The sequence below is a fragment of the Dicentrarchus labrax genome, unplaced genomic scaffold, assembly GCF_905237075.1.
Source record: "Dicentrarchus labrax unplaced genomic scaffold, dlabrax2021, whole genome shotgun sequence".
Classification (NCBI taxonomy): Eukaryota; Metazoa; Chordata; class Actinopteri; family Moronidae; genus Dicentrarchus; species Dicentrarchus labrax.
In genome coordinates, this window is record NW_026136715.1 from 16,162,596 (window position 1) to 16,177,080 (window position 14,485).

At 41.2% G+C, this 14,485-nt stretch overlaps 1 protein-coding gene across 6 annotated transcripts in view; it reads right to left on the bottom strand.

The window, feature by feature from the left end:
* Positions 1-8,950: 8,950 nt before the first annotated feature.
* The window catches only part of scn8aa (sodium channel, voltage gated, type VIII, alpha subunit a), a 44,838-nt gene continuing 39,303 nt past the window's right edge, over positions 8,951-14,485 (bottom strand). For all 6 annotated transcript variants that reach the window (XM_051424520.1, XM_051424515.1, XM_051424518.1 and 3 more), the window contains one exon: positions 8,951-14,373. In XM_051424520.1, coding sequence (XP_051280480.1) covers positions 13,214-14,373 — 1,160 coding nt within the window. In that variant the 3' untranslated portion in view covers positions 8,951-13,213. The remainder of the gene's footprint in view (positions 14,374-14,485) is intronic.

Sequence of the window (14,485 nt, forward strand, 5' to 3'; positions counted from 1 at the left end):
CCATATTCACCAAAAGCCGACTACTATACCACCCCCTCCACCTACTCTCCCTGTGGAGAAAAGGCCAGAGTCCCTGCTGCAGGCCATTGTTTAGTATTTAGGATCCTGTTATAAGAAAGAAAAGCAGAAACACGTACAAACTCCTCCTGTTCTGGTCTAAGATGGCACAGGACCACCAGGGCTCTCCTCCATTTTCATTTGCAGGGAAATGAAAGAGAGAAGACAAGAGATGGAGGAAAAGAAAAAGGAGAATGGGAGGCAACAGGAACAACATTTTGTGGGGACGCACTACATGAAAGCAAATAATGCACTGACAGAAAATTTGCAACTAACGTTGGCTGCTGTGTTCTTGCAGGCTTCCTTTCGCCTCTCCCTCCTCCCTGCCCCCACTACTGGCTCTGCCTCTTCTGTGGACCGTGGCCGAGCGTCCATGCCCCGAGTGTGCTCGCTGGAGCACAGGGCCCTGCAAGAATGGAGCCCATTCAACAGCCTGCCTCCAGATGCTCGCCAATACAGTCCTCCAGGCTACTGCAGGGAGCAGAGGAGGGGAGAGAGCAGGAAAGGGAGATAGGAATCGGATAGCCTATCATTAACAGCCCAAATAAATTGAAGGAAAAATCTCAGGCTAAACCACTGCCCTCAGTCGTGATGTTTATAGGTTATAGCCTTATTGTTTTGTTTCTTGTGACGTTTCAAAGACCTGTTCTGCCTCGCCAGAGAAGGTGTTTGTTGTTGTAGATAAACTGTCTAATGTGTAGCGTCTACTGTGATTTACAGACATTGCTCTCAAACCCCAAGTGAGGCATGATCCAAAAGAGCATGGTGTGGGAGTTTCTCTTCAGTGTAAACTAATCTTACGTTCTTATCTTATGTAGCATCCACCCTGATGTTAGATACAATCTTTTTCTTTTCATTCAGATGAAGCTTGTGTCCTAGGGAGAAAAAAACACCGTAAAAATTGAAAAAAACATAAACAGAATTTTTCCAGGGAATTAACTTAAGGTACAAAATAACACTAAACTCACTGGGACAATAAAGGAAAGGAGTGCCTGTGTGTAAGAAAAGGCACAGATCAATGCAATATTAATGTATCAATCAGAACCAAGTTATCAAGCAGCAGTAGAGAGAACAGCATTGCAGCCCCTGTAATCATGACCCTCAGCTATATGATCCCTGCACTGAACTCCCTATCTTCCCTTAGTGATAACGTATATATCGAATATAGACTCAAACATTTATAACCATCCTCCCCAGGGTTCATGTCGGAAGCAAGGATCCAGCACATTCCTTATGAATACTATATTACTGCACCACACGAGACATGCTACCGCAGCTTCTTTAACAGACCAAACTGATCGAATATGAGCTTTTTCCATCAGTGCCTTTATCTCATTATGTCAGGAATCCAAACCTTTTAGTCCGCAGATACAAGAGTGGAGTTCTTCTTCGGGTTTGGGACCCACATTGGGTTGCTTGAATATAATTGACAAAGGATTTTCAAGTTGGTAAAATTGCTGGGGTTATAAGAATATAAGACAAAAAGCTTGAGAACCTCCTGAGGTTACAGTGAGAAGCTCCTCAACAGGAGAGCACAGAAGACCTCCCTGTAGTGCTGTGGTCAGGTCTGACACCTAGTGGCCAGGAACTAGAAGTACGCCACATACAGAAACTGGGAAACATTAAAAGCAAAACTTGAAAATATCTATAAAGTCATGCCCAATAACAAAATAAAGAGGTAACTATCTTGAGCTAGACCATTATTTATGGTTTGCAGCCTGTTTCTCCCATCTCCTTTAGTTGTTCACCAGACAGCAATGAGATGGAAAAGGTCAGTCTTCAAAGTGAGCAGGCAGGTGAGGTAAATGTCCTCACAGGCTAACCTCAGTTTAACAGTGAACATTGAAGAAGATACATTCTCTTTGAAATGACACAAAAATCTAAAATTGACTATTTTCATCTTGGCTGCTGCCTAAAGGACCAGTGTTAAAGGATTTAGGATTGGCAATGTAGCAGTGGGACTGCAGATCACAACCAACTGAGACAGACTCATCCAACCAGGAAGGAGAAACTATCGTGGCCACAAAAACGCGAAAGTTTGTATCTTGAGCCACATTTTGGTTTTCTGGTTCTGGGCTATGGCAGAAACATGGTGGTTTCAACATGACAGACCCGCTCCCTCTGTTACATACCTATTACATTTCTGCCAATAGATCCTCCAAAATGTTACACACTGGATCTTTACGTATCAGTCTGTTTTGAACAGAGAAGTCACACAAGCCAAAAAGGTAATTTGCAAACATAAAAACTAGCAGAACTTCAAAGAGACAAATTTTAAAATGACAAGCTCACTTACCCACAAATCACTCACCTAATAGGACCAATTGGGTCATTTCAACTGTCTCTGCAACCTAATATTAGATTAGATTATACAGTACATTATGTTAGAGATAGGCAGTCTAACAAACCACGACACGATACTACGATTAGAAACAAAAATAAATTGCGCTAAACTGCAAACATCTGTACTTACATGGATACTTGGTTCTGTTGAGTGAAGCTCTTGGAGGCTGGAGAGGAGATGTCGTCCTAGTTATGTGGTCTACTGAACATCTTGACCTGTCCGTAAAAGTCCCGTCCAGGTTCTTTGCCTAAAACTGAAACAATAAATCACATAATCCTAAACTGCACTACAAAGTACACAACAGGACGCATCGCACAGAAAATGTTCCTGATCAACAGACACGTCTTTAAAGAATCAAGTCAAGTGTCAAGTCTTAAAAACAGTGGTCAGTGTTACAACCAAAGTTTGGCGAGTATTTATCTTTGAGAAATTATCAGCTTTGAGACTCAAACATTTCAATTCTCAAAAGGAAAAAGATTTGAAAATATGTTGTCAAATCCAAAATTAAGGACGCATATCAAACAGATCGGTGGCCCCTAATCACATGTAATATCTACTTTATCTAAAAGTCAAAGCTCTCTCGTTGCACAGATGAGTGCTGCTGTTCCCATTTACTTTTATACTGTGCAAAGTATGATGATTTAAGAGAGTTTTTTTATACCATTTTCCATAAAATAAAAAAAATAAAAATATAAAACCCTGACATATTCTGGTGTACAGATGAGCACATTTCTCTCGTGTTTGGAAATGTATATGCAGCTCATCCTGGCTTTTATTGAACTGATGGTGTCCTGTAGGCCCATGTGTGCTGGGCATAGCTATATCAACATGATAATAAAAAATATATTCATTCATTCTGTTTATCAACAGTGTCTCTCCATGTTTCTGTCCCCTTGTACAATAAGGGCAATTTACTACAATACAAGCTTGTTAAATTGTCTAAATTGTTATATATTTTTCATATTTGTACACAATTACATAGCTACAAGTAGGCTATATTTATTTACTCAATAAATTAAAAACCTCTGGGTGACTTGGGAGACATCAGCTTCTTTCAACTTAGTGACCAACAGAGTTCACAGGAACAAAATGAGGCTGCAAGTAATGATTATTTCTTCAGTGAATCACTTGATTTAAAGTGTCCATCAAGTGGTGTCTCCAGATGTTTTGATTGAATTTAAAACTAAAAGCAGATCTACTCATTGGATAAGCTGGACGAGTGTTGCTTTAAATTAAACACGAATCAATAATCAATGAATAATTTAATCAACTAATCCATACAGATTAGTGTTATTACTTTACCATTAATCTGTTGGTTTGTCATCGCTAAAGATTAGTACTGCCATCAAACATTATCTCTAGCATCCATGTTATTGCCAGCTATAACATTTGCGAGCTATACATTGTTTGTTAACTATACTTAGTTAAAATGTTAGGGTCACATAATAACCCCCTTCACTCTCAGGTCTACTGGTAAATGTTAATGCTAACACACGCTAGCTTCACAAACAGCGACCTTAGCTAACGTCGTTAACTCAAGATACTAAAGTAAGTAACTAGTAACGTTAACAGTGTTTTCAGTTTAGATACGCAGACACAGTATTACACATACCTACCTTAAAACCACTGTTGTGTTTTTTAAAGTAGTAGTTTAAAGTGAAGTGGAATCAGATATAGATTAATGTACTGTTCAGAGTATTAATTAACTTTAACTAAACAGTCTGTGATTGGCGGTCTTTAGTTCTTCCTGATTCTCGGTGCAAACGTCAACATTGATTCCTGCACAAGGACATAATAACTTAAAAGCTATATTAGCAAATAATATGCCTTTGTGCACATATACGAATTTGCATGCATGCAAAAACCATTTCTGCATGACTTAATTATCTACAATGTACTTTTCTCACATTATATTTATGTTCAGTCTGAATTGTTCACTTCATTTGATCCTTATTGGGTCATATATCGCAAAACCACTGAATTATCTCAGACATATCTCAAATGACTGTACAGCATGAAAATAAATCTGCCTATTGGTGTCATTATGAACCAAAAAAAAGCCTGACTTTTGAATGGACGCAGGAGAAAAGGGGGTGATGGGAGGAGTGTTTATCATCTCTGGTGTCAGGTGAGTCTGAGCTTCCTACGTCAGGACCTATATACTGTAATAATTAATAATAAGTAATGATACCAACTGATTATTCTGACTTTTTAATCCAAATATTAGTGTGGAGTCGTTGATTTCAAACATTAAAAAAGTGGACAATGCAGTTAAGAGTCGGTTTCTTGACGTCAGACACCAGAACAACATTTCTTCACACCTGCTACTGTCTGAGTAAGTGAGAGTGGGCACTGACCTTTGACCTGTGTGGAGAACACAGGCAGGCTGGTTCAGATAAGATATGATCCAAACCACCGTAATGAGGAAGAGGGTCATCAGCTGTGGGAGGTGACCCATATGTCACACAGGAACACCTGCTGTCTTTATAAAGTGACAGTGATGATCGGTCCCTTCAGTGTGTCTTCAAGGTGTCCTATCAAAGGTGTAGAGGGTCTTCTCTGTGGCTTCATCAATATTACACTGCATGGGCTCCAGACAAGCGAGTACAGCGCTTCATTGAACACGTGTTGAAGTTTCCCAAGGTGAGTTTGTTCATTAACACATGAACTTATCTTAAGAAATGAAATGTTTTCTAATCTAATTTACCAGGATAAACAAGTATGTTTGTGTGTTGTTGTTTTTTTATGTGTTGACTAGGCGACCTGAGGATGAGCCCACACGTGTGGTTTATGTTGTTCCTGTTTCTGTGTTCGTGCAGTAAAGAGATGGTTGTGGCTAAAACCAGACCGGCAAGGTATGTATCAATCCTCTTTCTGCATTAGTGGATACTGTGTTTGGGGCTGAAAATGGCTGTAAATGAACGAACCTTCACTCACCGACACTGCTTTTCTCAGATGGCGTTCATATCAAATGGAAAAAGGACAAAACATCATCCGAAACTTCAAAAGGCATTCAGATGGGACATTCACAAGCGACTTCACCCACTATCTTGACAAAATTAAGGCTAAGGATTTTGTGGAGTGGCTGGCCAGCACCAAACGAGGAGGGTGAGCTGAAAAGCAACATTTATACCAAGGTTGCTTCGTTGCTGCTGATGTGATAAGACTGTAAGAGGGCAATAAGGACGTTACAGTAGTTCAAGTGAAGAGTAGAGCAGTCCTGATGTCATATTATTGAGATATTTCCACGTTCACCAGTAGCGTAGAATGACTGAACATCTTTTTATAATTTTGAAGACGTTCTTGGTTTTGTGTGATTTCAACCACTTATATTTTACTTGCAGATGTCATGACCTGCTCCAGATGGCAGCAGAAGTTTAATACAGTCCCGATGACATACACTGTGCGCTTGAAACTGCTTTACATCAGCCAACGGCATGAAAGAAGATGCAACAAAAAAATATTGATCAGTTTGTTCATTCTGAGCTAGTCTTGGATAAAAAGGTACATGTTGCACTTTGCTGTTTCCATTATAAGCAACGAAGTAAACAAAAATAATCCAGATGTTCAACTTCTTATCTCATCTCACTTGTTATTTTAAAATGTCAGAATGTTTTCTTTCAAAGCTAAAGTCAATCTACAGCTTACTGTTATATCAAACGTCTTTTTTTTGTTTCATTTCAGAATAAAATGCACAGTCATGCTCAGATACCTACGCCTTACAGAGAATGCAGGCTTGATTTATTTTTTGTGTCTTATTTTGTTCTTCTCTGCAATATGAATAAACTAAGATGCATTATCAATCAGTTTATTCTGTTAATAAATGTAGGAGCTTTTTTTTTCTGAATGCAATGTGAATTGACCTGTATGCCTCTGATGTTGTGATGCACACAAATGTATTTTGAAATTATTTTAGAATAAAATCTCATAAAGTGGCAGTGTTTTTGTATTGACAGTGGATACTGATGATGAGTACAGTCAATGCTGTCCAGAGGAAAAATGAATAGATGAGGCAGTATTTATTGATCTGTATAAAGAAAGACATACATACATGGGGCTGACCACAGGTGGGCGCTGTTGTTCAGCAAATCAGTGAAACAGCTCAGGCTCAGCACAGATTTGGAAAATCTTACAAAAAAAGGCAGTGTGTGGGTGTATAGGAATCTGTTTTGTTTCCTTTTTACAGTGCAGACTGTATATAGCACAATGCACTTTGTTCACACAAATGTACATTGTTGCACAATAAGGTTATGTAATGAGGCAGGCAGGCAAATACAGTAAGTATTGGAGTTAACATTTAGTAGAGAGGAGGGGCTGGTGGATTTTAGGCAGGCGGAGAGAAACTGTAGGCTATAACTGATGGTGGGGGTGGGGGTGCAAGCTTTTTATGTATAGGTGTTGGGAATGCATTGGGGGGATAGTTGTGTCTCTACCTCATCTCTCATTGAGAAATGTGAAGTGTATGAGGGTGCAGCTGTGGTGGGGGCTCTTGGCTCCTGGCCATAACCAAGATGGAGAGCTCCCTCTTTGGGCTAGGTCCTCCCTCCTTAGTCTGACTCTCTGGGGAGAAAGGGAGACCAGGGTAGGAGGGGGAGGAAGGGAGAAAGGGAGGGAACACCAGCTGAGCACAAACACATCCCTCTGATCTCAGTCAAGGGTTGAAATGGGATCAGATAGTAGGAAAACCCCCTTTTACTGCTGGCTATTCACGCTTACTGCCTGACTGACATTTACCAGCAGGACTGCAGCAAAATGGGGCAGAGGAGGAGAACAAGAATAGGACAGAAATGAACAATATAATCCAGGCATTGCACTGCAATAGATGGAGTGTCCTGGTAAATGAAGTACAGCTCTTATTAGTGATTAAAGGACAATATTCAGTGTCACTGTCACCTGTACAAAAAGCCAAAGCCTCCCTCTAAAAAGCTAATCATGGCAAAGGAAATACTGTGACACGTTTAATCGTTATATTTAGCCACTTTCAGGTCTACCCACGGAGAAACCACATGCTATGTGGCAGCATACTTCAGAGGAGGGGAGGTGGGATGAGAGGAAAGCGAGCAGAGGAGGAGGTGGAGGAAAGGGGAGTGTAGGTGTGGCTGTCTACGAATTAGGTCGAGCTCCTCCGCACATTAAACACATTTTTATGTCTCGGTTTAGCTCCACGCCAACCATCGATGTCCTCTTTCCATCCAACCCCACCCGAGGAGCCTCAGTGCCGGGGCGGAGGATGTTCGTCCTCGCGGTCCCACCTCCAGCACCAAGGACAGCGCCCGCTCTGAGATGTGTCGTGTCGTTATCGAGCCTAATTTTAGGATGAAATGTCCTTATTATGCTGTGATTATTATTATTTTTATGTTACTTTTTGGGGGGGAGCGTGGGAGACGGTCTCCTAGGCAGCCGTGCATGGGCACAAGCCGATGGAGGCACTGGGCCAAACTGGGAGTGTGCTGCTGACTCAGCCTCGACTGCTGCATTAATTTATCTGCACTGCAGTGCTCAACCACCTCCCTTCCCCTTCTCTTTTTCCTTGCCTCTCCCTCCCTTCCTGGCTCCCTCTCTCCCCTCTCCACCTCACTGCACTCTCACACAGCCATCCTGTGAGCATGGCAGTGAAACGAGTTGGGGGTGGGGGTAACGGGGGTCGATAGTCAGTAAGCAGTCCAGGTTTCTATTATCTATGTGTGGATGATAGATAGCAGAGAGACACACAGTGGGAAAATAGCATGCAAAAATCCAGGGAGATGCAGGAAGGGCGGGGGAGCAGCCGAAAAACAGTCCATGTGACTCCAGGGAGGGGAAGGAGCTAGAGAGCCAGAATTTTATAATTTGTCCAAAAAAAAAAGGAAAGGGAGGAGAGGAGAGAAATGAAGGGAGGGTGCTCCATGGAGAATTTGCCATCTATTCAGTGTGAGGAAAACTCAATGCATCATTTACATACAATTCCACCTACTCTCCAAAAAAAAAAAAAAAAACCTTTCTTACCCTGCTCCCCCTTCTGCAAACTAACAAGAGAAGCACAAACAGATCAATATCCCCCAACATGGCTATTTCAGCCTGGTTCTCATGAGGTTGTGAGGTTATATGGGGCTGATGACTGTAATATTATACCTCTAGGCTATTTATTTTATGGTGGATCACAAACAAGAGCATCACAGTATAGATGGACTGTATAATAATGGGGCTATAGTCCATCTTCTGCCTGTGAGGGAGATGTTAACACAGGGCTCTTAACAAATTCAATAAGTCCATTACATTTGAAAGGCTGCCTTTCATGACCCTGTTACCACAGTGCCACTCAGCTCCATTTCACAGGATGTTTTGTAATCCACTTGCATCCACATACAGCACCACAAAAGTAAAATAATCCGCACAAAATGGTGACCACTACTTAAAGTGGACACAATGACTCTGAAATAAGCCTGAAGGACAGTAGAGGAACTCAAGAGGCTCTGCCATGTCAGCCGGCACTAAATCTTTCAAAAAGGCGAATAAATAATTTCAGTTAGCAAAACTCAACAATTCATATAAAAACAACCACACACAAAGTTGTAACTGGAAGGCTGCTTTATTGGTAATAAAAAGGTTCGTGCTCAAATGAAGACAATCTTTCATATATTCTTACCAAGAGTCCAAGTGGTTGTGCAACACACCATCATATTGTACTGTATATCCTCTTTTATCACGGTGTCAAATGATAACAACAGTTTGAAAAGCACTTTTTAATTTTTCAGCGAAAAAGAAAAAACGCCCATAATAAACCATGCTAAAATAGAATGAGTCCTATAATCAAATATTGATACAAAAATAAATTTCAGATGGAAACAGAAAAATTGAAGAAATAAAACAGAAATATAGAAGGCAAGCTGCTTTTTCACAAGCCAAGTGGGTGACACACATAGCACTAAGAACAGGACATTTTTGAGTTAGCTGTTTTTCTGTTAACATCACACACTGTTGAATATTATGATGAAGTGGGGTGTCTGGATGATCCTCTGGCAGTATTTCTGACTCAACATACCTGATTAATGTTGTGCTCACCCCCAAACCCTCACCCTCCACAGTTTGGAAACATGTTTTTTGTTTCTTTTTTTTTTTTTTTTTTTTTTGTTTCTTTTTTTCAGTGTGGCATCGACATCCAAATTCGCAGAAAAAGCAGAAAAAAGGCACATGCCATTGAGTGGAACACTAGAAACAAACCATTCAACAAAAGAAACGTGAGGATGAGAAGCAAGTATATGATTGAATGCATGTTGAGCTGTAATGGCACTGATGTGTGGGTATGAGGGGAAAAAGGCCCTGGGGTAGGTACCGACTCAGGGTGTTAAGAGGCAGTCAGTCACACCAGCTGACGTCCTCAGGGAAGATATCACTGGTAAAGTTAGCGGGCAGTGAGGAGAGTCACCTATGTGTGTCTGTGTCCGTGACTGTGGGTGTGTCCTGTATACTCAGTGAAGATGAGAGATATGACAGTAAGTGAGAAATGTGCTGGTAACATTATCCTTTCATCATGATCAGGCTACAATCCATGGCAAGCAGCTCCAGTAACATCGCACATGAGCTATTCCCCAAACATAGAAGGGTGCTGGAAACAACCAGTTTTAGACATCCACTGAACGTGTTGCACATAAATCAAATGTGACAAACAGTGTTCTTCTGTTTTATGTATATACATATAGACATATATGTATACATGTATTTATCTTTTGTATTATATAATATCTATATTTCATTCAATTTCCGTCAACAAAGTGAAAAGTGTCTCAAAAAATCCAAAAGGTAACAAATGTGACAAAGGGCATAGCTGGAAGCCATTCTATATTATTGTTATTATTCATTTTTTGATTATTAGTAGTAACATTTTTAAAATTCCGTATTTACAAAAAACACAACAAAGCATGCCGATAAAATAAAAGAATATAATACAATATTTATAGTTTCTCTCAAAAAGTTCGTTCTTTTTCAGCGATTGTGCCATTTACATCATAGCCTGCACTGTACATATATATGTTTTTGTGTTTTCTTTTTGTCCATTTTTTGTTTTGTTTGTTTTTTGCTTGTTTTTTTTTCTTTTTTCAAGAGTGAATGTATCATTCTAAAACATTACATCCAAGATGAACATGGGTAAATTGGATGACATTACTCACTTCTCCTGTGGTTCTCATTGGGAATGTATTTGGTTTCAGTGTGCAGCAGCCAAACTGATTCGGAGACCTCATATTGTAAACAGACCTCAGTTATTTTTACAGACAGGGGGTTCTGGTACAGGCAGTGTTAAACACACCAAATGGCAATAGTGGTGTGACGATTGATGCCAGATTGATGTCCAGTCATCCACTTATAAATAGGACCATCACACCTGTGTAGAAAAAAAATGGCAGGAACACCTAAGGAGGCAGTTGTGTCTTGTCTACCACTTGACAAAGCCTCAGGTTATTTTATGAAAAACACCCACAAAGCTTATTATACAACATAGCTGCGTCAATGTGAGGCCTGCTGATGTTTTATCTCGTCAAGTGTTTCGCGTTTCTACCTCCATCTCTAGCTAGTTATTTTTCTAAGCGGGTGACAGTAATTGAAAGCCTGCAAGTATGTGAAAAGATGGTGCGAGCCTGGGTCCAACACCACACAGTGTTTAAGAGGTCCCACAAAAGCACAATGATACACTGACAAACATGGGACTTTCAGCACTCCGACTCAGACCAAAGCACTATTCTCTTCTTCTGCTCTTTCTTTTTCTCTCTAGTTCTCATGGCAGTCAGTCTAAAACCCTGAAGGGAGGGGCTCTACTTATTTATTGGTCCACATTTGTACTTGAGTTATTTATCACCCATCCACCTCCCTGATATACAAGACAAAATCCATTTGATTCTACAGTCCAAAACCACAAGCCCTTCATGGCCATCCACCTTCCATACATGCTAGGCACGACAAGGCATGTCCTTGTGATAATTCTCTGCTAACCCTGCTGTTTCAGGTGGTCAGTGTCACTTTCACTGATCAAAGCCTTTTCTGAGAATTGATTGCATCACAAGGACATCAGAGAAGGACTTCAAGGCTTTTTTTTTTTTTTTTCTAAAGCTGGCAACTCAAATTGTCCGAAAAGCACTACCTAAGACATCACTCACGGGGAAATTCTGATGTGGGTCTGACAGAGTACAAAAGAGGAACTTGAAGTGAATTAATCACTTTCTAATGTACTGTCTAATGTATCTACCTAAATACCTAAATGTAGTTTTCAGATCTTCCACTAGCCCAAAACAAAACCAAAGGAATATGAAAATCACACAAAAATAAAACCATATTTTGGTCCCTTCTCCAGGAACTGCATCAGTAGAGGGGATACCTATTGACAGTTGAGCACACCAGACCCTTACTGATGCCAGATATGGATTCCTTGGCGTGAAACATCACCTGCTCTCATTGCCGTAACAGGGACCACAGGTAAGTAAGGAAGGTGACTGCATGATGGATGTAAGTAAACAAAGAGATGTCAGCCCCAGATTTGGTTCAGGACAAATCTCTAAATCTGTGCATCCTCAACGTAGGATATTCTGCTTCTTAATACTCATACACTCCACACTCTTTTTATAGCACTATCATTCAGAGCAGCAAAAAAACATTTCTAGTTTGTGTCGTTGGCTGATCCGACTGAGACTTTGCCTCTGAGTGCTTACATCCTTCATTCACCTGAAAATTTAATGAAGGGCTTAATTAAAAGATCTGTCCGTTGAAAAAGAAAACTAGTGAAGGGCAGGATCATACGACTGTCATTCCCCAAATATTCTGTATATCACTATCCAGAATCTTCATTTTCTAGTTTTAGTTCTCGTAATTTCCCCAGTGGACAGCCTCTAACTGTAGTCAAGCCACTGCTGTGGTCTGAGAATTAGTGTCTTGTGGACTATGATTACTCATGCATGATTCCTGATCAAAACATGCCTTCATGCAAGTCATTTCTATGCATTGAACGAGCACAATAATTATTATTTATCTGGAACTCGGTCTGAGCAAGTCTCCTTCAGCCCAAGTCAAAACAATGACTAATGACCCCTACTGGTCCGTGTGAAAGCCCATGTAGAAAATGTCTTTTTTAATGTCAGTATAACAAAGAGGAGATGAAAAGACTAGTGACATGGGCTAAATGTTTTTTTTTTTGTTTTTTTTTTGCTGCTCAAATAATGTAAAGATGCAAGTATACTCAGCACAAACAAACAAAAAAAAATCTTTGTCTACGGTTCTGGGTTTCCCCCTCCCTCGCTAGTGTTTCCTTCCTAGCTAAACTTGCTTGTTTGATTATTGTTTTCTTCTTGACAAACATGGTAAACGCAGTGTTACAGACCCTCCTTTAGACTGCTAATACAGTTCTAGTGGATCTGTACGATCCAGTCCCGTAGCAGTGGAGGTGTGCTGCGGGGGTCCACACTCGGTGGTGGCAGGTAATTTGCAATTCTCCGATCATCTAGCAGAGATTTCTGTGCCTTGGCAATTGGTCCCAAAAGAAATGTGTGTCATTAGCCAGCACACTTTGAGTCACTGTTTTTCATTTTGCATTTGTTCCTCATTTCTATGAACTTGGTCACTATGCAGCAAAGTTCCGTGGTAAACTGATTGTGTTTGGTTCGTCTGTCTTTGACGACATAAGAAACCACATTGCCTCAGTAGTATTTGAGTCTGTAAACATTTTTTTTGTATGTTTTTGTTGTTTTTGTTTTTTCTTACTCGCAAATGATCACTTTTTCTACATTTGTTGGGTTTGGGCTCAGAGTCTCATCTCACTGTGTTTTATTGGATTTCAAGAGTCACTGAACCCTAACACTTGGATTCCCACTCATCTTTTTGGTTTTTGTCCTTCTCTTTCCTGGCCCACTCCTCCTTGTTCTCATCCTGCTTCTCCTTGTCAGGTTTGGTCACACTGTCGTAAGAGGGGAGAGAGGCTGTGGATGGTGTGCTCTCCTTCTTCTCTTGGTTGGTCCCGCCGTTCTCAAGCTTATTGTTAGTAAAAGTGTGGCGCTTGAAGATGATGCCCCGCCTGATGAGGTGGGCACGGTAGGCGTTCTGGATAGTTCTGGCAGAGACATCCTCCTGTTTGCGGCGAAGAGTGGTGGTGATGGGTTCATACGACACCTTGGAGGGGTTGGCTGCAACAAAACGCTCCTCCATCTGTTGCCTCAGCATGTCCAACTCACCACTGTCACCCAGCACTCGCTTTGTGAAGGCAAACAGGATGTCCAGGCAGTGAATGCGATCGCCACTCACCATGGGCATGTCCATGGCAATTAGTTCTATAGTATTGGGCTTGGGCACACGAAGTGGGTGCTCCAGTGCGTCGGCAAAGTCAGACAGCTTGGCAAAAGTAATAAACTGAGAGGCAGTGGGGTCAAACTTCTCCCAGATCTCGTAAAAGGTCTCGAAGTCGTCCTCACTGAGTGGATCAGCACTCTCCTCTGTGGCGACACTAAAGTTCTCCAGGATGATGGCAATGTACATGTTGACCACAATCAGGAAAGAAATGATGATATACATAACAAAAAAGAAGATTCCGACTGAGGGGTTACCACAGTCGCCCTTCACAGATGTACCAGGGTTTTCCAAATTGGGATCGCAGTCCGGTGGGTAGTTGAGTATCGGCAGTAGTAAGCCATCCCATCCAGCCGACGTGGTGATCATAAACAGAATGATCATGCTGTTGCCAAAGGTCTCAAAGTTGTACAAGTCGTCAATCCCTGCGCCGTGTTTTACGTAGCCAAAGTTAGACATACCGAAGATGGAGAAGATGAACATGACCAGGAACAGCAGGAGGCCAATGTTGAACAGAGCTGGCAGTGACATCATCAGAGCAAAGAGTAAAGTCCGGATGCCTTTAGCTCCTTTGATCAGACGGAGGATACGGCCAATACGGGCCAACCTGATCACCCTGAACAGGGTCGGCGACACAAAGTACTTCTCAATGAGGTCAGCCAGGAACATGCCTGAGAGAAAGGAAAAGGGATAAGAAAGAAGAAAAGAGAATTCGATTAGAATACAACAGACTTCTCAAGTCACTCCTTCATCTTCTTCCTGAATCTTCTTCCTCCCTCACTC